The 26645-nt window shown below is 41.9% G+C and overlaps 1 protein-coding gene across 2 annotated transcripts in view; it reads right to left on the bottom strand.

The window, feature by feature from the left end:
• Nucleotides 1–26645, bottom strand: part of LOC137621645 (SURP and G-patch domain-containing protein 1-like) — a 52536-nt gene that overhangs the window by 19125 nt on the left and 6766 nt on the right. The window contains exons 2-5 of one of the 2 annotated variants that reach the window (XM_068352112.1): nucleotides 23414–23514; nucleotides 14367–14533; nucleotides 1526–1652; nucleotides 865–999 (exon numbers count right to left, since the gene is read on the bottom strand). In XM_068352112.1, the coding sequence (XP_068208213.1) occupies nucleotides 865–999; nucleotides 1526–1652; nucleotides 14367–14533; nucleotides 23414–23514 (530 nt within the window). The remainder of the gene's footprint in view (nucleotides 1–864; nucleotides 1000–1525; nucleotides 1653–14366; nucleotides 14534–23413; nucleotides 23515–26645) is intronic. The other variant, XM_068352113.1, reaches the window with a different exon arrangement.

Genomic DNA, 26645 nt, shown 5'->3' with positions numbered 1-26645 from the left:
AATACATCAAAACTTTGACCGTAAGAAAATGTGCCTAGAATACCAAATGCAGAACAACTTCTTAGATAATTTCTAACATGGAAGGTTCCCACAGAAAAATAAAAAATAAAATATAGTTATGCCATTTTACCAGCTCAAAATATGAGCATAAAAATAGCCAGTAAGGAATTTCCTTTTAGTTATATACAATCTTATATAAGTACTTGTCATAGAGAAAAGCAATATTCAATGAAGGTGGGTTATTAGTTATACAGTAATAGCTTTATGAGGCTACTAGGCAATATTCCTACATCCTTTAAAGCTGACCCAAAGGATCTATTCATTGTTAGACCTTTTACGCGAGAAAACTGGTGGAATGTAAAGTTAGTTTGATACACACTTTGAAAGAAACCCTATGGAATGGATGAAAAGTGAAAAGGAAAAAAATGGAGGCCAATTGGATGCTGCAAAAAATCTTTAGTTCCCTCTAAAGTTGACTACACAAGGTCCAATGTAGATAGTTCCACAATATGTGAAAACTATCAGGCTGCATTTTTTTCTATAAAGAAATAAATCACAGACATGCCAGATTTAGCAACTAAGGATCATGTTTGGTCAAAGTCTGTGTTGGAAGAATGAATTAGTAAGGATAACTTTGGATAAAATAAACAATAAATTCAGACTTAAGCTAAAACGATTTCTCACAAAGACAAAATGCAGTTCCTTTGAACTTAAACTACGATGATTCTCTACAAGAAAACATTTCATGAATCATGAAACAAACTATGAAGAATGGCACACAAAAGAATTGAATACTCCTAATGTGAGCCTGGAAATTTAATGTTTCCCAATAAAAATCCCTTAATTTGTAAAATAATAACCTACCTACTGGAACTGCTACTACTGCTGCGGCGGCACACTCTTGAGCTGCTGTTTCCGCCCATCGGCTCTTCCGCTTCCTGGACTGGGATGCTGCCTCCGGACTGACACTACTGTCACTGGAACCAGCTGAGAGAGAAACTAGCAAACTTCATCAGTAAGGCTGCCACACCTTTACTATCCTAGCGACGGGGAACGGGAGAGAGAGTGAACGCAACACAGATGATTATACAAAATTAAGAAGACACAAATAACAACGGAAACAAGGAGTTAAATGGCATCCGCCAACCCGAAACTAAGAATCAGTTTAAGCTACTTTATACAAATGAACTATAATGCTAGATGGGTATAACATGTAACAAGGGCAATACAGTATATTAGTAATGATGTTCTGATCCTAACCATAAGATCTAAGAAATGCTCTGTGCTAAGAAAGCTTATTTTAAAAAATTGATGAGCTTAAATATGAATTTACTTTGGTACTACCATGCACACATGCTTTAGTGCTCTATTTCTAAACAAGATTTCCGCTAAACAAGAAAAAAAACGGCAAATATTGGTAGTAAATATGAAACAGGATGTTTAAAAGTCCTAAAATTCAGGGGTTTGTGTTCTTGGGTTTACATGGGAAAAAAGGTCATAAAAAAAAACTGTTGAAACAACCTACCAGAGGGGTCGGAGTTAAGTTGTCGAGCTTTCTCTTGAACTTTCTTTAAGGCTTCTTTAAACCAGTCCGGGTGATTCATATCTTGTCCTCCTTCGGTTGAAGTCACATTATGACACAATCCATTGTCCTGAAAAAACAAAGGACTTCCTGTAATCATAATGACAGTGTAACTAACAAATTAAAGATATATTTCTTATTAAACTACTACTACTTAATCCGGGTTACAGGTGGATAATGTGGGAGGGTGGGCTGTGGCACCCTAGCAGTACCAGCTGAACTCGGTTGAGTCCCTTGTTAGGCTGGAGGAACGTAGAGAGTAGAGGTCCCCTTTTTTGTTTTGTTTCATTTGTTGATGTCGGCTACCCCCCAAAATTGGGGGAAGTGCCTTGGTATATGTATGTATGTATGTATGTACTACTTAATCCAACAGCTTACCTTACAAATTTGAGAACTATTTTAGTAAATAACTGATACTTTAATTTCTAGATAACTATGTGAACCCCGTTAATTTTTAAACTGGTTATATTGTGTTTTATCCATTTCTAACCAAAAATATTTGGGCAAACTACCCATTTCTGACTTTTCCTAACCTTCAATATACAAAGAATTATGGAGGATCTCTGCAGGAAACCGAGATGTTTTGGTTGGGAAATACCAAAAACCCAGTAATTTGCAGCAATAGCAATGCATCAGAAATGCACAAAAATATATGGATCATCTAATTGCATAATAATTACTTGGAATTTTTTTCTCTGTCGTGACTTGCTTGGTTCAAGCGGTACATAGATGTGCTGCACACGCCAAATGTAAGGGTCACCATTTCATTTACATTTTTTAAAATTCCGATGACAAAAATAGCTACATAGTCAACAGAGATTGCTTGAAATGCAGTATAATAAAATATCTAAAGAGATGAAGTTACACTAAATTTTGAAATATATTGAACTCCACAATATGAGACGTCTTCTTGTGAAGGTAGTCTTGCCAGAACTTAGGTGGATGGGTAAAAAGGGCTGTTGTAAAACAACATCTGGGAGCTAATGAATAATAACTAAGAAACCCCTAGTTGGCTAAAAATCCGGCTAATGATTGTCTCACAAAACAAAACAAAAATAGCTGCCTTAACCCTTTTACCCCCAGGCTCTTTGGAAATTTTCAACCCTTAACCACCAAGGGGTTATTTTTTCCCCAGCACATTTTGCAGTATATTTTTTTTAAATTGCTCTAACAGCCTTAATTTTTGTCATAGAGAGGTCAGGTTGGTCTCATTCTCTTTGAAAATGCCTGAATTTTCTCAAAAAATTATCAATATGAAAAAAAAAAAATTTATAGCATTTTTTTGCAAGGACGTACCGGTACGTCCATGGGGGTAAAGGGATGAGTTTTGTGAAACGTACCAGTACGTCCTTTGGGGATAAAAGGGTTAAGTGATTGCAAAGAATACATGAACAGTAATGCATTATCGGTCTTCGAAAAGTAAACAATAGACTTGGACAATGAAATGGTGTTCAAATTTCCATCCATTTGTCATACTGAGATAGCCAGTACTCGACCATTTCTTAAAGCAAATTCCAGTTTCACTAGAAATTAAAATATAAATTATCCACTATCTTTTACAAAACTCTCAAATTTTTAATTAATTGAAGCCCTTACCTTAATTTTTTTCTAAAATTAATCAAAGGGTTTACTTTAGATTTTGATTACGAGGAATAATTGAATTACAAAGGATTCAGATAAAACATATACAGTATACATGGCAATAGAGAGTAATAAGGATTTTGTAAAGGACTAAAGAAAATTTGAAAGGAAAGGAATCATAAAAAATATGGGGAATGAGCTATAAAAATTATCCAGGATAAAGAGAAGAGAAACAGAAAGATGTTCAAATGAAAGGGATCAAGGAAATTAAAAAAGTCTTTGAAAAAAAGAAAAAAATCCAAAGATCATCAGTAATGAAAAATTATACACTTTCAATGACAAGAAAGCGAGTCACTGATAGGCAGACAATATCAAACTGCAATATGATAAAAGAGATAGTAGCAGAGTTCTAAGGGAAGTACAACAAATTTAACCATTAATTAGTATTTTTTCCTAGCTATATATTCCAGTCCTTTAACCCTTTTACCCCCAAAAGGATTTACTGGTACATTTCATAAAACTCATCCCTTTACCCCCATGGACGTACCGATACGTCCTTGCAAAAAAATGCTATAAAAATTTTTTTTTCATATTTTGGATAATTTTCTTTAAAAATTCAGGCATTTTCCAAGAGAATGAGACCGATCTGACCTCTCTATGACAAAAATTAAGGCTGTTAGAGCAATTTAAAAAAAATATACTGCAAAATGTGCTTGAAAAAAAATAACCCCAGGGGGTTAAGGGTTGGAAAGTTCCAAATAGCCTAGGGGTAAAAGGGTTAAAAAAACAGATAATTCAATGAAAGCTGAAACAGCCATTTGATCGTTAACAGTGTAGGTAAGTCATGCAGGTTACCCACCTACATGACTGAGTTAAGCCACATTTGACCTTAGTCCTACAGAATGAGAGGGGGATTTGATTTAACCAACTTAGGTTTGTATAGCTATAATAAATACATATATTTCTATTAGTTCAGATCCAAAAACAGACCTTTCCTCTTTTAAAATAAGAGACTCGCTCTTTGGTAAAAGGCAGTCCTTATGGGATTGAAAAGATGACAACTACTACTTTGCAAAGGCTAATCATGAAAATGGAGAAGCTGTTTGGGCCTTGGCAAGTACTGTAGTAGCATTGAGCGTTTATACATATAATACAGTTCTGTTCATTATTTTCAATTCAAAAATGTACTTATTGATATAAAATGTTATTTTCCTTAGTAAAATAAATTTTTGAATATACTTACCCGATGATCATATAGCTGCATCCCTGCTGCCCGACAGAAAAAACCTACGGGAGGAATACGCCAGCGATCGCTATACAGGTGGGGGTGTACATCAACAGCGCCATCTGTCAAGTAGGTACTCAAGTACTCGATGTCAACAACGAACCAATTTTCTCCTCTGTCCCACTGGTTCTCTATTGGGGAGGAAGGGTGGGTCCTTTAATTTATGATCATCGGGTAAGTATATTCAAAAATTTATTTTACTAAGGAAAATAACATTTTTCAATATCAAACTTACCCGACGATCATATAGCTGATTCACACCCAGGGGGGTGGGTAGAGACCAGCATAACAAGTTGACATTATGAGCTAAGTATTCCGTATTTCATTTTAGCAGTTATTCAAAATAACAAGCATAAAATAAATAAGTACCTGGTAAGGAAGACGACTTGAACAATTACTCTGCCTTTTTAAGTACGTCTTCCTTACTGAGCCTCGCGATCCTCATAGGATGCCGAGCGACTCCTAGGAGCTGAAGTATGAAGGGTTGCAACCCATACTAAAGGTCCTCATCAAAACCTTTAATCTAGGCGCTTCTCAGGAAATGATTTTGACCACCCGCCAAATCAAGTAGGATGCGAAAGGCTTCTTAGCCTTCCGGACAACCCAAAAATATTTCAAGAGAAAGATTAATAAGGTTCTGGAATTAGGGAATTGTAGTGGTGGAGCCCCCACCACTACTGCACTCGTTGCTACGAATGGTCCCAGAGTGTAGCAGTTCTCGTAAAGAGACTGGACATTCTTAAGATAAAAGACGCGAACACTGATTTGCTTTTCCAATAGGTTGCGTCGAATATATTTTGCAGAGATCTATTTTATTTAAAGGCCACGGAAGTTGTGACAGCTCTAACTTCGTGTGTCCTTACCTTCAGCCAAGCTTGGTCTTCCTCATTCAGAAGGGAATGAGCTTCTCGTATTAACAGTCTGATAAAAATAGGATAAAGAATTCTCTGACATAGGCAAAGATGAATTCTTAACTGAACACCATAAAGCTTCAGACGGGCCTCGTAAAGGTTTTAAAATAGAACTTAAGAGCTCTTACAGGACATAATACTCTTTCTAGTTCATTTCCAACCATACGATAAGTTTGGAATATCGAACGATATTGGTCAAGGCCGAGAAGGCAGCTCGTGTTTGGCTAGAAAACCAAGATGTAGAACATGTAGCCGTTTCGGATGAGAATCCGATGTTCTTGCTGAAGGCATGAATCTCACTGACTCTTTTAGCTGTGGTTAAGCATATCAGGAAAAGAGTCTTAAAGGTGAGATCTTTCAGGGAGGCTGATTGAAGTGGTTCGAACCTGTCTAACATAAGGAATCTTAGAACCACCTCTAAATTCCAACCATGTGTAACCAAACGACGCTCCTTCGTGGTCTCAAAAGACTTAAGGAGGTCCTGTAGATCTTTATTGTTGGAAAGATCTAAGCCTCTGTGACGGAAGACTGATGCCAACATGCTTCTGTAACCCTTGATAGTGGGAGCTGAAAGAGATCGCTCTTTCCTCAGATATAAGAGGAAGTCAGCTATTTGAGTTACAGAGGTACTGGTCGAGGATACGGATACTGACTTGCACCAGTTTCGAAAGATTTCCCACTTCGATTGGTAGACTCTAAGGGTGGATGTTCTCCTTGCTCTAGCAATCGCTCAGGTTGCCTCCTTCGAAAAACTTCTAGTTCTCGAGAGTCTTCGATACTCTGAAGGCAGTGAGACGAAGAGCGTGGAGGCCTTGGAGTACCTTCTTTACGCGTGGCAGACGTAGCAGGTCCACCCTTAGGGGAAGAGTTCTGGGAACGTCTACTAGCCATCGAAGTAACTCGGTAAGTTATTCTCTCGCGGGCCAGAGGGAAGCAATTAGCGTCCACTTGTCCCTTCGTGAGAGGCGAACTTCTGCAGTACCTTGTTGACAATCTAGAACGGAGGGAATGCATATAGATCTAGATGAGACCAATCAAGTAGAAAGGCATCTAAAAGAACTACTGCTGGGTCCGGGATAGGTGAGCAAAGTATTGAGAGCCTCTTGGACATCGAGGTTGCGAAGAGATCTATGGTTGGCTGGCCCCAGGTGACCCAAAGTCTCTTGCATACATCCTTGTGGAGGGTCCAATATGTTGGAATTATTGTCCCTTCCTACTGAGACAATCTGCTAAGACATTCAAGTTGCCTTGGAAGAAACTTGTTACTAGTGAAAAGTCTAGACCTGTTGAACAGGAGAGGAGGTCACTTGCGAACTCGTACCATGTCAGAGAGTAGGTCCCTCCTTGCTAGGAGATGTACATCAAAGCAGGGAGTTGACCGTGTTCACCTCCACTACTTTGCCTTGAAGGAGAGACCTGAAGCTTTTCCAGGTCAGACGTACTGCCAGAAGCTTCTTGCAGTTGAAATGCATTGTCCTTTGACTCGAGTTCCATAATCCCGAGCATTCCCTACCGCCTAAGGTCGCACCCCAGCCTACGTCCGATGCGTCTGAGAAGAGAACGTGGTTGGGAGTCTGAACAGTCAGGGGAAGACCCTATCAAAGGTTGATAAAGTCCTTTCATCCAGTCAGACCAGACTTATCTTCCGGAAACCGGGATCGAGACCGCTTCTAGCGTCTTGTCCTTTTCCAGTGAAGAGCTAGATGAAACCGAAGAGGACGGAGGTGTAGTCTTCCAAGTGACACCAATTGAACCACGGATGACAGTGTCTTAACCAGACTCATCCACAGCCTGACAGGGCCGTGTTCCTTCTTCAGCATCTTCTGGATGGATAGCGGGGCTGGGGGTTGATCGTCTTTTTCAGCCATGTCCTCATCAGAGGGTTCCTCATCCAAAACTGATGAGGAAACGGCAACGGAGTGGGCAACGTCTGACTCGCTGAATCCGGTCGCACTGGTGGATGCGTGACGGAGCCGGACACAAGACCATGGTACTGCTGCACAGTCTGTGAACTGTCAACCATGGGGAAGCGAGGAAGTACAGCGACAACCCGAAACTGTCTAGACTGTCTGGGTTGTGCAGACAACCCCTTATCGGGTTGCTGAGGTTGCCGCACTGCGTCACAACAAGTCACCTCTGCTGGTTGTTGAACGTCTTCCTAGAGACACACTGAACGTCCACAACCACCTCCGAGAGTCGCTTAACGTCAACGTGCGACTGGCAACCCACACTGGGTCGCACCGGAGGAGGAACCATCTCAACTGGCGGACGTGAGTAGGATATCTCAGCGTCAACAGGGCGTACAACCAACCGGTAGGAAGGTTGTTGGCAAGAAGGATCTTCGTAAAAAATCCTCTATCAAGGACTAAGCTTGGACTGCATGTCTTGCAACAAAGTCCAAGGTCTATGGGAGCAGGTGTGGCAACAGACGGGGTTAGCGACTGAAGCGGAACCATTTACCCTCCCTGGAAGCCTGTTATGCTTTAATTAAAGTCCATAGGAGGCTAAGCAGCTTAAGGCTCCTCTCCAAATGACAGAGTCCTCAAGGGAATATCAGAAGGAGGGAGAACAGCACTTTCTCATCTACAGGAACCATGTCCGAGAAAAGTTAGGTTATCTCAGTGAGGGTTTCACTGGTGCATAAGCAGCAGACCAGAAGGCAACGTTATGAAACTGCTTGACAGTCTGTGAACTGTCAAAAACTGAACTGTCAACCACAACAGGTGCGTGAGGACATACAGCACTGGTGTATTAGTAGCAGACCAGAAGGCAACGTCATGTAACTGTTTGACAGTCTGTGAGTTGGCAACAACCAAAGCTGTGTGGGGAAGCCTCAACTCCTGACTGACTAGTTTGCTGTGGGCGAGTGGCGGTAACCACAGTGTGTTGCGGAGGCTGACACACCGTGTCAAAACACGGCAGCTTGTGGTAGCTCACGCACGGCAACGGAGTGCTCCGTGTGTCTGTGGGAGTCATCATACGTATGGCAGGGTCGACTGCGCATGGGTGGAGGAGCTCTCACAACAAGAGTGTGGGAGCAGGCAGCCATGCCGGGCGCACAACCGTGGTAGGCTGTAGGCCAACGGGTGCATCGTCAACCTTCTCCGCAGTCGGAGTGTGGGAGCTGGCAACAACAAAAGCGGAGTGCTGGTGCGTGGGAGGGACTGCCGTGGGTTGCGGAGCATGCCGCATTCCGTCAAAACACGGCAGCTTGACAGCACCTTCCCACTGCTGATGCGGTAGCTCACGCATGTCAACGGAGGGTGCAGCATGAACATGCGTCTGGCAGGGTCGACTGCGCATCGGTGGTGGAGCTCTCACAGGTGGAGTGTGGGAGCTGGCAGCCGCAGTATCTGCTGAGCGCACAACCGTGGCAGGTTGTAGGTTAACAGGTGCAGTGTCAACCTTCTCAGCACGATACTCCTGCATGAAGGAATCAAGCTGAGACTGCATAGTCTGCAGCATGGACCACTAGGGTCTACCAAAGACGGCAACAAACGGAGCTACTGTCCGTTGTGACTGAGGGTCTAAAACAGCTGGTGCGGCAACAGACGGAGTTACTGCCTGTTGCGGTACCACCTTGCCTCTCTTGGGAGGTGTGCAGTCGTCGGATGACTGCAGCGAGTCCGAACTGACCCAGTGGCTACACCTAGGCCGTTGGACTTGCGCGGAAGGGACCGACTTGCACTTAAAGCTGCAAGATTTGGTCCATGGTTTCTGCGAGAAACCTCTTCCGCAGACGAGGAATAAATGGGCTCTCTCGTCTTTATGTGGGTGGGGCGATCACGTCGGCAACGTGTGTAGATACACCCGAAACCACCGAGGGAAACGTCTGTTCGTCGATCAAGGCCTGTGGAACCCATAAGTCCTTCGACATTACTTCTCCCCTGGGCTTGGGAGCTTGTAAGAGGTATCGGACTAGGTGAACAACTGGCACGAACAGACGAACCCTCGAACGCAACACTGTAACACTTTGCGCATATCACTTTATCACTTTTGATTTTCTGTTTGCACTTATTTCACTGAAATCGAAACTTTAAGTGATTTGTACCTGAAACACGCAATCCTATCCTTCATTAAAAGGTAGTAATTGCGAAAACAGTTTTACAATGCAACAGAAAAACATAATGAAAGATAAAGAATTCAGTGGCTGGAAAAGAGACTAAACACTAGATCAAATAAACTACGTTTAAAATCTCTCACCGCATAAAGCCTGGGAACAAGAATAAAACTCTTGAAACGTTTTACCTTCTTCCCCTACAGCGACTAGGGAGAAGAGTAAAAAACGAGAACAACGTTACCCGCTTGAACGAAACGTTTATTCTCCTCTCTCTCCCTCCGTCTCTATCTCTCTCTCTCTTCTCTCTTGACTTAGAACCTGAGAGAAGAGCCCAATTATATATCGTTAAAACATATTATTTGCTAAAGGAAAAAACTGAAAGGTTTCCCAAATAAAAAGTTCCTTTATTAGAATTAAAACCATTTAAGCTAAGAAAGAATGAACGAAACGCTAGAATCGGTTTACTCTTACTGCAACGTGAAACCGTGAAATACTCTCTCTCTATCGTAACGATAGAGCGCATGTTGAACGTTCTGAACGTCAACAACTGCGGAGACTAAACTAAACGTTAGTTCATCTTTGAAAACAGTACGAGACTATCAAAGAAATTCTTTCAAAAACATTAAAATTAAAAAAGTATAAATTCTTAAAAGGAAAATACGATATGACGGGCTCAATGTTAACTAACTTCGGTTCCAAGTAAGGACCGCCTACTATTAGGAAAGGTCGCATATAAACAAACATAAAAATTAATTTTTTATAAGTTTATAATAAATGGAAAGTTAATCGAAGAGGCCTATAAAGGCGGAGAGATATAAAATAAATAGATCTATAACTTGTTAAGCAAAATTACCAAAAACCTAAACACACTTCCGTCTAAGGGAAGGGTCGGCCATTTAAAAGTGAAAGAGAGTTCATACTCTCTTCGTCACCATAATTAAATCTATCCAAAACGAGTTCAAGTTTTGAAATGAAGATAAAACCCCTGCATAGCGAAAGCTCAAAACTGGAATAGTGTACTTCACCAAATCGTTGTGAAAACAAATCCAGTTAGGGACGGCGTATTTAGTAGGTCTTGCCTGTGGCACGACAGAGGGAAAATTGGTTCGTTGTTGACATCGAGTACTTGAGTACCTACTTGACAGATGGCGCTGTTGATGTACACCCCCACCTGTATAGCGATCGCTGGCGTATTCCTCCCGTAGGTTTTTTCTGTCGGGCAGCAGGGATGCAGCTATATGATCGTCGGGTAAGTTTGATATTGAAAAATTAATTGTAAATAAATAATCATGGCACTAAAAGAAAATATATTCTACGATCTATTATTTATTTACCCAAATGAAAGAAGAATATATTGCTAATGTTTTGAAATGCTTAGTAGCGTTGCCAAAGTAAAGCTAAACAGAAACAGTTGCGCAGCCTGTGAACTTGCTGATGTGTTCGTCTGGAGACTCTGGATGCTGCTGTCTATCAACATGCCCAAAATACTCTAAATAATGCTTGGGTGTGACATTCAACTTCCCCCAATGTACATATCACAAAAAAATGATAGCAGATGATCTTGATCATGTAGTAACTGCCTCTTGGAAGTCAGGATGAACATCATTGAGATATATTAGATGTATCCCATGTGAAGGTCCAGCACTTTGCTGCAGTAGAGGGGCTTGAGTGTCCCAATGATGGGCTGGGCAATGGCGGAGGGGTAGTTTATCCACCCTGGCAGGCTCAACCATACCGCTAAGGCCAGTTCTGAGAGACCAGACCAAGACTGGACCCCTATAGGCCTTCTCCTTTATTTTAAGATAGGCAAAGGCTAGGAGAAGGAAAACTCCAAAATCAAACCAAACAAGACCCCAACGGCGGAGCTTCCCAGCACCGGCGGAAGAGGGCAATGCCTGTCGGGCAGGCAACAAGGCAGGCCTTGACATAACAAGAACCCGGCAGCCCGATGCAACCAACATCGGAGAAGCCGCCTGTCTCATATGTCTTGAGCCGCGGTGAAAATGATGTGGGCCAAGTGTGTGTGCGTGGCCATTGCAAAGCCACGACCACCCAAAACAAAATACCTAGCTACTGGCATTCTGTCGTTTCCTCCACCCTTCTTCACATAGGAGGCTGATGGCTAACGACAGAACCCAATACTTGGACACGAGTGGGCGCCGACGACGACAACGATCCCATGTGAATGGGACCAGGCTGACACCAGCATGAACACTAACGGACTGATCTTGAGTTTTCTGGCATTGTGACATTGAAGGTTATTGATGCCGATAGTTTGTTATGAATAAAAAATAAAAGAAAATTCAGTTAAAAACCATAAAAGCGATGTCCTTTTTAAAGTTAAATAGCTTTCAGAAGACCTGCTTCTGAAGTGAATCTAAAAATACCACTAGCAGAGTAGCATGGTACAACACATCTACTTACTTTAAGGGCTATTTTCTGGTTCTATACAGCAGGGGAACCCTAACCTCTACAGGATCTCCACAATCATTTTATCATGTTTGTTCAAAAGCATTCTTGGCAAGGATGAACCTGCCATCCTCGCCTCAAGCCTTGAACAGATACTGTATCTATTGCTTAAGGTGCCATAAGTGGGGCATTTGGTCTACAAATGCCTCACTGTCAGGGATACTAAACAGTCATCCCAATATGGCTGGTGTTGGTCAGTCAATAAAAACTTGTATGTCAACCAAGTGTGATAATGCTATGATGACAGTGTGTCAGCCTTCTTTGTAAATTTTGAGCTTTAGTCTGAGTAGGAACCATGAAATATACTTTCCAGAGACAAACATTGAGGTCTTGACATACCTCACAACAAATCTCTTACGTAAAAAATTGTTCACCGCACAAGACGAAGACAATTCCTTTGCACAATTATGAAAGCATTTCTAACAAATCTGAGAAGATATCTTTATACCACTAAATAATATATAAAGCCAAATCCTTGACAATCTGGAACATATGTCAATGTCCTTTCAAAGTCAACTTTCAGTCTTAAGAAAATTATACATGTACAGCATGGCATTGTTAGTAGATACCATCAGTCTCATTATTTATCATAAGCAGTAGTATATTGGAAAGAAAGAGAATGGGTATTTGTTCATATTCTTAACGGGTAACATCGACATAAATAAACTTCTAGAGACAAAACCAATATGAACATCAGGGAAGGTTCATAGAAATAATTTGCACACTCCTTAAATACTATGAACCAACCTTTACTTGCCACAAACTCATAACCTTTATTTGCTACCCCTTTTCTTTTATCAATGTATCAAACAACAGTTTTGTTTTTGTCTGAATTACCATAAGGTTCACTAGAATACACTGCTGACTCTGTTCTTCCAACGAAAGAACTAACAATCTCTACATCTCCATATTGAGATGACTACACTGCTTAGTAATCAGCAAATTTCATAGATATAGATCCCTTCACATGATCAAGAATATGAACTCTATTCCTGATAATCGTAGCGACAGTTAATGTTTGTCAGTGCTTCTCTCTTTTCTGCCAATTTCACATCTCTAACTTCAATTCCATGGTGATGGATTTCCTTATCTTTGATGCACTTACATCATTATCTGCCTTATGCCTATGAGCCAAGATGAATTGCAAAAAGATACGGGGAGAAGTAAACAGAAAAGCAGAGGAAATAAATATCCAGATCATACGAACAATTACAGAGGCAACTAAAGTCTAGGATGGTGCAGCAACGGCAACTGAAGGCGCTCAGGTGTCGTTTTCTTAGCTGAAGGACCAAATTACTCTAGGATATTAGTCTACCACACTTGCATAATTTAGTCCAACCACTTGTAAAAACGAAGGGTTGGAGGTAGAAACATTTTCTTAATAGCTTATGGGAGATCTGCCTTGTCTCCAAAATGTTGTAACCTGAGGACCTACTGTAATGTCCAATGTACTATTGAAAAGTTAAGAATTAGATTAATAGAATAATATACTAAAGTTTATGAAGGAGCAATAATTTCCTAAAATTAACCCTTTTACCCGCAAAGGACGTACTGGTGCGTTTCACAAAACCCATCCCTTTACCCCCATGGACGTACTGGTACGTCCTTGCAAAAAATGCTATAAAAAAATTTTTTTTTCATATTTTTGATAATTTTTTGAAAAAAATTCAGGCATTTTCCAAGAGAATGAGACCAACCTGACCTCTCTATGACAAAAATTAAGGCTGTTAGAGCAATTTAAAAAAAATATACTGCAAAATGTGCTGGGAAAAAAATAACCCCTTGGGGGTTAAGGGTTGGAAATTTCCAAAGAGCCTGGGGGTAAAAGGGTTATCTGACTTCTCGAAATGAGTCATTTTATAAGAAAAATGAAGTTAGATTGAGGGCATAAAGTACTCTTTGTAATCAAAGGATTCTTAAATACCAAGTAAGGTTTTAAAGTAAAATTTCAGAATTTCAAATTTGCAGCAAATGTTCTATGTTGAACAGGCTAACATAAATCTCTTCATAGTTTATATATGACAGACCTATTTCAACATTGGCCTTATAGCATTCTGCTTTTCCACCTAGGTTGTAGCTTAGCTAATCATAATAATAATACAGTAAAAAACGGTTATAAAACTGCGTGCTAATAAAGGAGTGACGTCACTGGCGTGGGTTGGCTAGTAGTAGTACAAGGTTGAACGGCACCTCGCTGTTCGGGGATTTTGACAGGAGATATCTAAATGGTGCAAGGCCTCTGGTTGTGATTTATCGCGCCCCAGTATTATATCGACCTTATACAGGTGAGCGAGCTGGGTTCAACCTGGCATTCCCATGCAATTTTTTCTCTGGTAATATATAGCAGTTATATACCTTAGAAATGGTGCTATAGGAGCATTTCACTGGGCGACACGGGTCGGAGCCCAGAAATACAGTTATAAGCGAAAACTATAAGGTACCGTAATATATACTGTAAAGATGAAAAGATGTACTCACGTTTGTTTCATATTCCGTTTTAAATTCTGTCACAGTCGAGGTGTCTTGCCCTTCTTCCAAGAAAGCTGGGTGTCTATATTTTGGTAAAGGAACTTTATTAGGTTTTGCTGGCTTTGGTGAAATCTTCAAGGTTTCACTAGCACTGTATCTATCTCCTCCAATATCACCTGAAAAAAAATATATGCGCATATAAGCAAAGAAATTAGACATATTACATGTACAGGTATTTCTTGATATACTATATCAAACTGTCAACCCTTTTACCCCCAAAGGACGTACTGGTACGTTTCACAAAACCCATCCCTTTACCCCCATGGACGTACCGGTACGTCCTTGCAAAAAAATGCTATAAAAATTCTTTTTTTCATATTTTTGATAATTTTTTTTAAAAATTCAGGCATTTTCCAAGAGAATGAGACCAACCTGACCTCTCTATGACAAAAATTAAGGCTGTTAGAGCAATTAAAAAAAAAATATACTGCAAAATGTGCTGGGGAAAAATAACCTCCTGGGGGTTAAGGGTTGGAAATTTCCAAATAGCCTGGGGGTAAAAGGGTTAATGAACGTTCCCCTTCACATAAATATGGAATGAGTAAATCTTCTGAGATAAAATTTTAAATTTTGTACAATCAAAAAACAATACCTTATTAAAGCATACTTCTTTTTTATTTTGAAGGGCACAGTTCTTTGAATATAGGAGGCATTTGCAATTCCATGAAGTGAGGGTTGGCCCCTCCATAAGGAATTCAACCCTATTTCCTCATTCATATCTATTGAAATTGCTTCAATATAAAATGGAAGTACCTTTGTAACCACTTAGAGAAAAATTTTATTTTCATTAGTAAAATAAATTTTTGAATATACTTACCCGATAATCATGTAGCTGTCAACTCCGTTGCCCGACAGAATTCTACGGAAGGGATACGCCAGCGATCGCTATACAAGAGGGGGGTGTACTCACAAGCGCCACCTGTGGCCAGGTACTGCAGTACTTCTTGTTGACACCACCTCAATTTTTTCTCGGTCCACTGGTTCTATGGGGAGGAAGGGTGGGTCAATTAAATCATGATTATCGGGTAAGTATATTCAAAAATTTATTTTACTAATGAAAATAACATTTTTCAATATTAATCTTACCCGATAATCATGTAGCTGATTCACACCCAGGGAGGTGGGTGAAAACCAGTGTACATGTATATCAAGAAGCTAAGTATCCCGTATTTCATATTATCAGTTATTCAAAATAACAACGAAATTATAAGTACCTGGTAAGGAAGTCGACTTGAGCCATTACTCTGCCTTAAATAAGTTCGTCTTCCTTACTGAGCGCAGCGTTCTTCTTAGGAGGCTGAACAACTCTAAGGTGCTGAAGTATCAAGGGCTGCAACCCATACTAAAGGACCTCATCACAACCTTTAACCTCGGCGCTTCTCAAGAAAGAATTGACCACCCGCCAAATCAACAAGGATGTGGAAGGCTTCTTAGCCGACCGTACAACCCATAAAAAGTATTCAAGAGAAAGGTTAAAAGGTTATGGGATTATGGGAATGTAGTGGCTGAGCCCCCGCCTACTACTGCATTCGTTGCTACGAATGGTCCCAGGGTGTAGCAGTACTCGTAAAGAGACTGGACATCTTTGAGATAGAATGATGCGAACACTGACTTGCTTCTCCAATAGGTTGCATCCATAACACTCTGCAGAGAACGGTTCTGTTTGAAGGCCACTGAAGTAGCCACAGCTCTCACTTCATGTGTCCTTACCTTCAGCAAAGCAAGGTCTTCTTCCTTCAGATGAGAATGTGCTTCCCTAATCAGAAGCCTGAATAGTAAGAAACTGAGTTCTTAGACCTTGGAAAAGAAGGCTTCTTGATAGCACACCATAAGGCTTCTGATTGTCCTCGTAAAGGTTAAGACCTTTTTAGATAGTACCTAAGAGCTCTAACTGGGCAAAGTACTCTCTCCAGTTCATTCCCCACCAAGTTGGACAGGCTTGGGATCTCGAACGACTTAGGCCAAGGACGTGAAGGAAGCTCGTTTAGCAAAAACCGAGCTGCAAGGAACATGTAGCCGTTTCAGATGTGAAAACTATGATCCTGCTGAAGGCGTGGATCTCACTTACTCTTTTTAGCTGTTGTCAAGCACACGAGGGAAAGAGTTTTTAATGTGAGGTCCTAAAAAGAGGCTGATTGGAGAGGTTCAAATCTTGATGACATAAGGAACCTTAGGACCACGTCTAGATTCCAGCCTGGAGTGGACAACCGACGTTCCTTTGAGGTCTCAAAAGACCTAGGGAGGTCCTGTAGATCTTTGTTGGTGGAAAGATCCAAGCCTCTGTGGCGGAAAACCGCTGCCAACATACTTCTGTAACCCTTGATCGTAGGAGCTGAAAGGGATCTTACTTTCCTTAGATGTAACAGGAAGTCAGCAATCTGGGTTACAGTGGTACTGGTTGAGGAAACTGCATCGGTCTTGTACCAGCTTCGGAAGACTTCCCCTTGAGACTGATAGACTCTGAGAGTGGATGTTCTCCTTGCTCTGGCAATCGCTCTGGCTGCCTCCTTCGAAAAGCCCCTAGCTCTTGAGAGTCTTTCGAAAGTCTGAAGGCAGTCAGACGAAGAGCGTGGAGGTTTGGGTGTACCTTCTTTACGTGAGGTTGACGTAGAAGGTTCACTCCTAGAGGAAGAGTCCTGGGAATGTCGACCAGCCATTGCAGTACCTCTATGAACCATTCTCTCGCGGGCCAGAGCGGAGCCAACCAACGTCAGCCGTGTCCCTTTGCGAGAGGAGAACTTCTGAAGTATCCTGTTGACAATCTTGAACGGCGGGAATGCATACAGGTCGAGATGGGACCAGTCCAGCAGAAAAGCATCCACGTGAACTGCTGCTGGGTCTGGAATCGGAGAACAATACAACAGGAGTCTCTAGGTTATCGAGGTAGCGAACAGATCTATGGTTGGCTGACCCCACAGGGCCCAAAGTCTGCTGCAAACATTCTTGTGAAGGGTCCACTCTGTGGGGATGACCTGACCCTTCCGGCTGAGGCGATCTGCCATGACATTCATACCGCCCTGAATGAACCTCGTTACCAGCGTGAGCTTTCGATCTTTTGACCAGATGAGGAGGTCCCTTGCGATCTAGAACAACTTCCACGAAAGAGTCCCTCCCTGCTTGGAGATGTAAGCCAGGGCTGTGGTGTTGTCAGAGTCCACCTCCACCACCTTGTTAAGCTGGAGGGACTTGAAGTTTATCAAGGCCAGAAGAACCGCCAACAACTCCTTGCAATTGATGTGAAGTGTCCTTTGCTCCTGATTCCATGTTCCCGAGCATTCCTGTCCGTCCAAAGTCGCACCCCAGCCCGTGTCTGATGCGTCCGAGAGGAGACGGCGGTCGGGTTTCTGAACAGCCAAAGGTAGACTTCCTTGAGAAGAAAGCTGTTCTTACACCACGCGAGAGTAGACCTCCTCTCTTCGGAAACAGGAACTGAGACCGTCTCTAGCGTCATGTCCTTTATCCAGTGAGCAGCTAGATGATACTGAAGGGGGCGGAGGTGGAGTCTCCCTAACACGATGAACAGGGCCAGCGATGAAAGTGTCCCTGTTAGACTCATCCACTACCTGACTGAGCATCGGTTCCTTCTCAGCATGCTCTGGATGCATTCTAGGGCTTGGAAGATCCTTGGGGCCGACGGAAAAGCCCGAAAAGCTCGACTCTGAAGATCCATACCCAGGTAGACAATGGTCTGGGATGGGACGAGCTGGGACTCCTCAAAATTGACCAGGAGGCCCAGTTCCTTGGTCAGATCCATAGTCCATCTGAGAATCTCCAGACAGCGACGACTTGTGGGAGCTCTTAAAAGCCAGTCGTCTGACGGAGCCGGACACAAGATCATGGTACTGCTGCACAGTCTGTGAACTGTCAACCATGGGGAAGCGAGGAAGTAAAGTGACAACCCGAAGCTGTCTAGACTGTCTGGGTCGTACAGACAACTCCTTATCGGGTTGCTGAGGTTGCCGCACTGCGTCACAACAAGTCACTTCTGCTGGTTGTTGAACGTCTTCCCAGTGACACACTGACTCCGTAAACAAAAAATCCTCTAACAAGGACTAAGCTTGGACTGCATGCCTTGCAACACAGTTCAAGGTCTATGGGAGCAGGTGTGGTAACAGACGGGGTTAGCGACTGAAGTGGAACCATTACCTTCCCTGGAAGCATGTTATGCTTAAATAAAAGTCCATAGGAGGCTACGCAGCTAAAGGCTCCTCTCCAAATGACAGAGTCCTCAAGGGAATATCAGAAGGAGGGAGAAAAGCACTTTCTCATCTACAGGGACCATATCCGAGAAAAGCTAAGTTCTCTCAGTGAGGGTTTCACTGGTGCAAAAGCAGCAGACTAGAAGGCAACGTTATGAAACTGCTTGACAGTCTAGTGAGTTGGCAACAACCAAAGATGTGTGACTGAGAAGCATGCGGTAAGGTATGCAGAGCATGCTGTATGTAGAGCATGCTGTAAGGTAAGCAGAGCATGTTGCATGGCGGGTAACATTTCTCAGAAATTCCATGACCAGTGCTAGATTGAGTAATATCGCATTACTGTCCATTGAAAGTGCACGTGCCGAGGGAATTGATTTAGACTGTTTTGTTGATGAATTTGATAGCCGGCATGATAATCGTAGAATTAAGCTGCACTAAAAATACGTACTATAATCTACTTCACCTCAGGAAAGGGAAACTCGCCCTGTTGGCAACACTGCATTACTTCATGCATGCTTGCATGGGGTTTTAATATCAACATAATATTTACATTATATTCATAACTCATGATTCATTTTTGTTTTGAAGATATTTTTGCCATATTTTTGCGATTTTGTTAAAAATATATTGCAAGGAATACATATATATATATTTTTTTTTTTTTTTTTTTTTTTTAAGTAATACGAATAACCTCCATTATCATAATGTTTGTGTAGGCATACATGTATATGTTTTACAAATGCAAGTTATGAAAGTAATGAGGTGTTATTATTGTCATTTGTTATTTCAAAGTTGAATGGGAAGAGGCTCAAGCTGAGGAGAAAGTGGCAGATGCATGCGTTGAGGTGGCTGACTCATAGCATGAGGTTCCTGCCTCAAGAGTTGCGCTTGCCTCAAGGGTTGAGGTGGATGCGCAGTAGCAGGTTCCTGTCTCACGAGTTGAGGTTCTTGAGGTGTGAGCTGCGAGAGTTGAGGTAGCGGCTGCGCAGAACGCAGTTCCTGTCTCACGAGTTGAGGTTCTTGAGGTGCTAGCCTCAAGAGTTGAGGCTCTCGCCTTGAGGAAAGTTGAGGTAGCAGCTGCGAGAGCTGAGGTGGCTGCCTCAAGGATGGCAGAGGTTGTCGTACCTCAAGAGGTTGTTGCCTCGAAGATGGTCTAACTGCAAGAAACTCTTGCCTCAAAGGAAGAGGAGGATGTAAGGCATAAGACTCCTGTTCCCATTGTTGAGGTTGCCTTAAGGAAGGTGGAGGTTGCTGCACAACGCTGGTAACTGGCAACTCCCAACGCGGCAGCTCACGCATGGAGGTAGCCTGAGGAACCTCAACCTCATACGTCTGGCAGATTGTACTGCGCAGAGGAGGAGGAGCGTTCGCAGGAGGAGGTGTATTAACCTCCTCTGCCTGAAACTCCTGCATCAACACCGCAAGCTGAGACTGCATTGACTGCAGCAAAGACCACTAGAGTTTAAGAAAGACAACAACAAACGGAGCTACTGTCCGTTGAGACTGAGGGTCTAAAACAGCTGGTGTGGCAACAGACGGAGCTACTGCCTGTTGCGATACCACCTTGCCTCTCTGGGAGGTGTGCAGTTGTCGTACTGCAGCAAGTCCGAACTGACCCAGTGCTAATGGCTACACCTAGGAGTTGGACTTGTGCGGAAGGGACCGACTTGCACTTAAAAGCTGCAAGATTGGTCCATGGTTTCTGCGAGAAACCTCTACCGCAGACGAGGAAAGAAAGGGCTCTCTCGTCTTTGTGTGGGTGGGGTGATCACGTCGGCAACGTGTGTAGATACACCCGAAACCACGGAGGGAAAAACGTCTGTTCGTCGATCAAGGCCTGCTGAACCCATAAGTCCTTCGACATTACTTCTCCCCTGGGCTTGGGAGCTTGTAAGAGGTCCCAGACTAGGCGAACAACTGGCACGAACAGACGAACCCTCGAACGCAACACTGTAACACTTTGCGCTTATCACTTATCACTTTTGATTTTCTGTTTGCACTTATTTCACTGAACTCGAAACTTTAAGTGGTTTGTACCTGAAACACGCAATTCTATCCTTCCTTAAAAGTTAATAATTGCGAAAACAGAATTACAATGTAACAGAAAAATCTAATGAAAGATAAATAATTCAGTGGCTGGAAAGAGACTAAACACTAGATCAAATAAACTACGTTTAAAATCTCTCACCGCATAAAGCTTGAGAACAAGAATAAAACTCTAGAAACGTTTACCTTCTTCCCCTAAAGAGACTAGGGAGAAGAGCAAAAACGATAACAACGTTACTCGCTTGAACGAAACGTTTATCCTCCTCTCTCTCCCTCCGCCTCTATCTCTCTCTCTCTCTCTCTCTTGACTTAGAACCTGAGAGAAGAGCCCAATCATATATATCGTTAAAACATATTATTGTTAAAGGAAAAAAACTGAAAGATTTCCCAAATAAAAAGTTCCTTTATTAGAATTAAAACCATTAAGCTAAGAAAGAATGAACAAAACGCTAGAAACGGTTTACTCTTACTGCAACGTGACACCGTGAAAATTCTCTCTCTATCGTAACGATAGAGCGCAAGTTGAACGTTCTGAACGTCAACAACTGCAGAGACAAAACAAAACGTTAGTTCCACTTTGAAAACAGTACGAGACTATCAAAGAAATTCTTTCAAAAACATTAAAATAGCATAATATGTTAACAGGTAAAACCGAAATGACGGGCTCAATGTTAATTAACTTCGGTACAAGAAAAGACCGCCTAGTATTAGGAAAGATCGAATATAAACAAATATAAAAATTAATTTTAATAAGTTTATAAAAAAGGAAGTTAATCGAAGAGGCCTATAAAAGGCGGAGAGAAATAAAATAAATCTATAACTTTTGTTAAGCAAAATTAAGAAAGAGAGTCTATACTCTCTTAGACACCAACACTTCCGTCTAAGGGAAGGGTCGGCCATCTAAAGGTGAAAGAGAGTTCATACTCTCTTCGTCACCATAATTAATCAAATTAATTCCAAAAGCTAGCTAAGCTAATAATAAAACTTCCTGAATAGCGAAAGCTAAAATCTAGAGCAAATACATCACCAAATCGTGAGCAAAAACTCCAGAATCAACAGCGTATCCATGTAGGTCTAGCCGGAGACACGACAGAGGAAAAATTGAGGTGGTGTCAACAAGAAGTACTGCAGTACCTGGCCACAGGTGGCGCTTGTGAGTACACCCCCCTCTTGTATAGCGATCGCTGGCGTATCCCTTCCGTAGAATTCTGTCGGGCAACGGAGTTGACAGCTACATGATTATCGGGTAAGATTAATATTGAAAAAAACAAAGATAACTATATGGAGTAATGGTGTGTATTCTAAAAAATAAAATGTAAAGGCTACTGTAATCAAAGAAGAAAATATAATTTTAATAACAAGATTTATTATATCAATACTTACTTTATAGTTATCGTTAACCCTTTTACCCCCAGGCTCTTTGGAAATTTCCAACCCTTAACCCCCAGGGGGTTATTTTTTTCCCAGCACATTTTGCAGTATATTTTTTTCAAATTGCTCTAACAGCCTTAATTTTTGTCATAGAGAGGTCGGGTTGGTCTCATTCTCTTGGAAAATGCCTGAATTTTCTCAAAAAATTATCAAATATATGAAAAAAATACTTTTTATAGCATTTTTTTGCAAGGACGTACCGGTACGTCCATGGGGGTAAATGGATGGCTTTTGTGAAACGTACCAGTATGTCCTTTGGTGGTAAAAGGGTTAATAATGTTGCTTTTCATTAGGGAAGATGTACATGTTTATGTAAACATTGGAAAATTATGAAATAAGAAGGATGGCAGTTATAGTAAAGATTAGAGTTGATATGAGTGTTACGACCGAGATGGTGTGGGTATGCGTTGAAGATGGAGGAAAAGGACTCCACCAAAGTTAAAGAAAAAGATCCAACAGCCAACAAAATTCAGAGTAGCAGGTGTGAATCCTTAACAGTGGCCAAAGTCAATACTGTAGTGGCTTTTCTCTGAAAGGCAGGCGAGCAGTACCACCACCAATCGTCCATTTGTCATCAACTAACTACTTTCTTAACCCTTTTACCCCCAAAGGACGTACTGGTACGTTTCACAAAAACCATCCCTTTACCCCCATGGACGTACCGGTACGTCCTTGCAAAAAAAATGCTATAAATTTTTTTTTTTTTCATATTTTTGATAATTTTTTGAGAAAATTCAGGCATTTTCCAAGAGAATGAGACCAACCTGACCTCTCTATGGCAAAAATTAAGGCTGTTAGAGCAATTTAAAAAAAATATACTGCAAAATGTGCTGGGAAAAAAATAACCCCCTGGGGGTTAAGGATTGGAAATTTCCAAAGAGCGTGGGGGTAAAAGGGTTAAAATAAATATTTCTTATATAAACTACAAAAATTATAACAAAACAAGAGAGAAATTAGATAGAATAGTGTGCACGAGTGTACCCTCAAGCAAGAGAACTCTAACCCAAGACAGTGGAAGGAGGAAAAGGACCCCACCAAAGTTAAAGAAACAGATCCAACAGCCAACAAAATTCATAGTAGCAGGTGCAAATCCTTATGCAGTGGCCCAAGTCAATACTGTAGTGGCTTCTCTCTGAAAGGCAGGCGAGAGGTACCACCACCAATCGTACACCTGTCAACTAACTACTTTCTTAATTATTCAATGCCCATTCCAGCTTACACAAAAGTATCTCATTAAAGGATGAAAGGTTTGTTATCATGTAGGAACAAAAAACTATTTGAAGACACTTAAAACAAGTTAAAAAAACATATATTTCCTACCTTCTGTTCCTTTCTGTTTCTCTGTTAGTCTTTTAAATTGCTCAAAGAAGCTTCCATCATTGCTAAATTTGTTCAACATTGGCAATGACCGGGATGCAAAGCTGGAAAAAAAGATAAAAACGTGAAGATTATAGAGATAACATTGTTAGGAGATAATGGCAATTTAAACTTAAAATCTACGACCTAATACTGTATTTTTTCAGTTACAGTTTTACTCTAAATCTATGGCGGAAAAAATATTTACATAATTTACGTTAAATTTTGTGTTTTAGATACTGACGACCTAACTATAGAAACAGCCATTTCAGGTTACAATATGGAATTCATCACGTTTGGTAAAGATATAAAGGATGCAAAGACGGTACAGTACAACCTCCTTAATCATTATAATTATTAGGAAATTTTCACAATAAAATCAACATTAGGTAGAAAAGCACTCGGAGTGCAGACCTACGCCATGGCAGCTTATATCTCGAAACCAGCGTGCCTTTCCTAGTATTAATTAATAATTTCCAGCTCTTTACATGACAAATTCGTAGATAATTTGTATTTTTCCTAACTATACAAACCTTAGCTATTTAATAGGGGTATTACTTTAGGCATAGCTGAAATGACGAGCTATTAACTTTTAACGAGGGTTAATCACCCACACCGCTAGTTAGCGGGGAGTAGGGAGGGTAGCTTGCTACCGCTCCCCCTCACACACCTGTGATTGAGCTCACTTTGCTTGGAGGTAGGACTTCAAGGGGGATAGGGATGGCAGGTAAGTTTTCTTAAATGGCTAAGGTTTGTATAGCTAGGAAAAATACAAATTATCTACGAATTTGTCATTTGTTCCATAACCGGAATACAAACCACGCTATTTAATAGGGGTGACTCACCCATTAGGAAGGGTGGACGTCCCAGCCAATCTGGCTTTTGGCTTTTACCCGGGGGCTCCTTATCTGAGTGTCTCAGCACTCAAGGAATAAGGAATCCCTGCGCCTCACTAAAACCTTGCTATGCAAGGTTTGTGGCCTACGCAAGCTGTGTGTGAAGGTATGTAGAAGTGTGACTGTCCTGGTAAAGTTATACCCGAGTTCTTTAGATGGAAAAACTGTGCACCAGGACTTTCCACCCAAATACCACCTTGTCAGGGTATGGGGATGCAACAGTATTAATCTTAATACTAGGTACACAAGGGAGCATGGTTTACCTGCAGTGGTTTGAGGTCAGCTATGCAGAGAACTCAGGATGCTGCTTTCCCCAAGAGAGGGGAGAATGAGGAAAACAATAAGGGCCAGTCAAACCTTTTCATTCATGCAGACTAAAACCGGGTAACAGTGCCCTCAACCTTCTCCTACTTGTCCAATAAGGAGCTTGAGGTATACAACCAGCTGTTGTGCAGCCATCACTGGACGGATAGAGATCGTATCGAGTTCCTGTGGGTTACGTCTTGCAGGAGAAAGGTTGTGAAAGTCACCTGGAGCATTCACATCCTTTCTTGTAAAACCTGCGTCACAGAGTAATCTGCTAAGAATGACCAGGGGCATAGTTATGCCCCTGCCACTGTGAGTCGTCATGTCGAGATGATGTTTCGGCGATCCTCCTCTAGTCTCTCTCTCTCGGTGTTGACAAGAGAAGGGACCCGGGCAGGCTGTTGCCGTTTTCTTTAGGTAAAGTCTCATACCTCACCCTGAGGTACAGTAACGGATGATCTGGATCGACCGTTACCTAGTTGAGACTTGTGTAGGATCCGTCACCTCTGGAGACTGTCTGGTGACATACTCAGGGATGAAACTGACCCTTGTCTTTCACCCTTCTCAATAATGGGCGATGTCAAAAGAGAGACCATGAAGTTCCTTAACTCGTATGGTTGCTGTCCGAGTGTGTAGGAACATTGTGTTCTTAAACCAGGAGGAAATTTGTTGCCTGGTGAAGTGGAACACAAGAGGGTCCCTTTAGGGATCGGAGATTGAACTATGTTCTGAGAGGAAGGTCTCAATTCCGACTGGGGAAAGGCAAGTAGTAAGTCCGTATGAGTTAGGAAAAGTCTATCGATGAAAGGGTGTCCCTTTCTTTCAGTATGAAGGTGAAGGATCAAGGTTGAGTGATCATCTTTACCTATCGAAACTGAATAGGGGATCTTTTCCTCTTGCATATACTTGAGGATTCCGCTATTGCTGGAATCGAGGTATCGAGAGAAGAGACACTTTCCCATGACGCCCACCCCACAAGATGTGATACTGCCTGGTAGACTGATGCTGAGGAACTCCTCAGGTATCTAGACAACCTCTTCGCAAAGAGGTATAGGGTAGTCTTCAGGCGTACACTCATAGCAAAGCTATAGCTTGTGGTAGGTGTCGAAGTCTTAACCCTCGATCGAACTCCAACATGGAGTGGGCATCGACCCAAAGGGATAGCTCCTTGGTGATCCTTTTGTATGGAAGATTGTCGACGCTGAAGTCTTGACTCGTGTCGTAAAGGAACCGGAGCGATATCCAGTGTAAGGATTCTTCTCTGAGAGAGAATTTCTTTAGAAGGAAGGCCACGCTTAGCATTACCACGCGCCCTGATGGGATTGATGCTATTCCTTAGAATAGAATTAATCTGGCGAATGTTAATCACTGGTTAACCGTTGGGTATCGTGGATACTGTGCTCGCAAGTAGTTCCCTGTTGACAAGCCGTTGATGAGGGTTGCCGAACGTTTACCGATCACTTTAGCGTGATGGCAAATGGCCAGTAGCGAGAAGTATGTTGTATAACTTCTGATCTAGGAACTACAGGAAGCGGTTGACTAGTAAGTTCGAGTCACAAACTGCTGGCAAATAACAGATGACCATGAATCGGTGGTCTGTGCACCAATGGTGAATTCACGAACAGCCAGCTGATTATGATCCCCCTTTTGGTCAGAGATGAGCAAGCTGAAGATGGGCTGGTCAGAGATCAGCGAGCTGAGTTCAATGATCGAAGAAGGATGAGCTCCCCATCGGTGATCTAGTGATCAGCTGGTTATTGACAAGCAATCGATGATTGGAAATGCTAGCAATTGGAGATCATTAGTCATTGGAGGGACTAGAGGTCACAGATCAGCATTGAGCTAGCAATTGGCGATCTGGTGATCGGCAACCTAGCGATCAGTAAACTGTGAACTAGCCATCAGCAAACAGTGATCTAGAGATCAGTCTATGGATGCTTTCCTGTTTGCTGCTGCTGGTCTGTCAAGGAAAAAAGAAACTTTAGAAGAGACAG

This window comes from Palaemon carinicauda, chromosome 28 (assembly GCF_036898095.1).
Source record: "Palaemon carinicauda isolate YSFRI2023 chromosome 28, ASM3689809v2, whole genome shotgun sequence".
Lineage (NCBI taxonomy): Eukaryota > Metazoa > Arthropoda > Malacostraca > Decapoda > Palaemonidae > Palaemon > Palaemon carinicauda.
The sequence above is the reverse complement of the archived record's forward strand: the minus strand, read 5'-3'. Positions and strand labels throughout refer to the sequence as shown.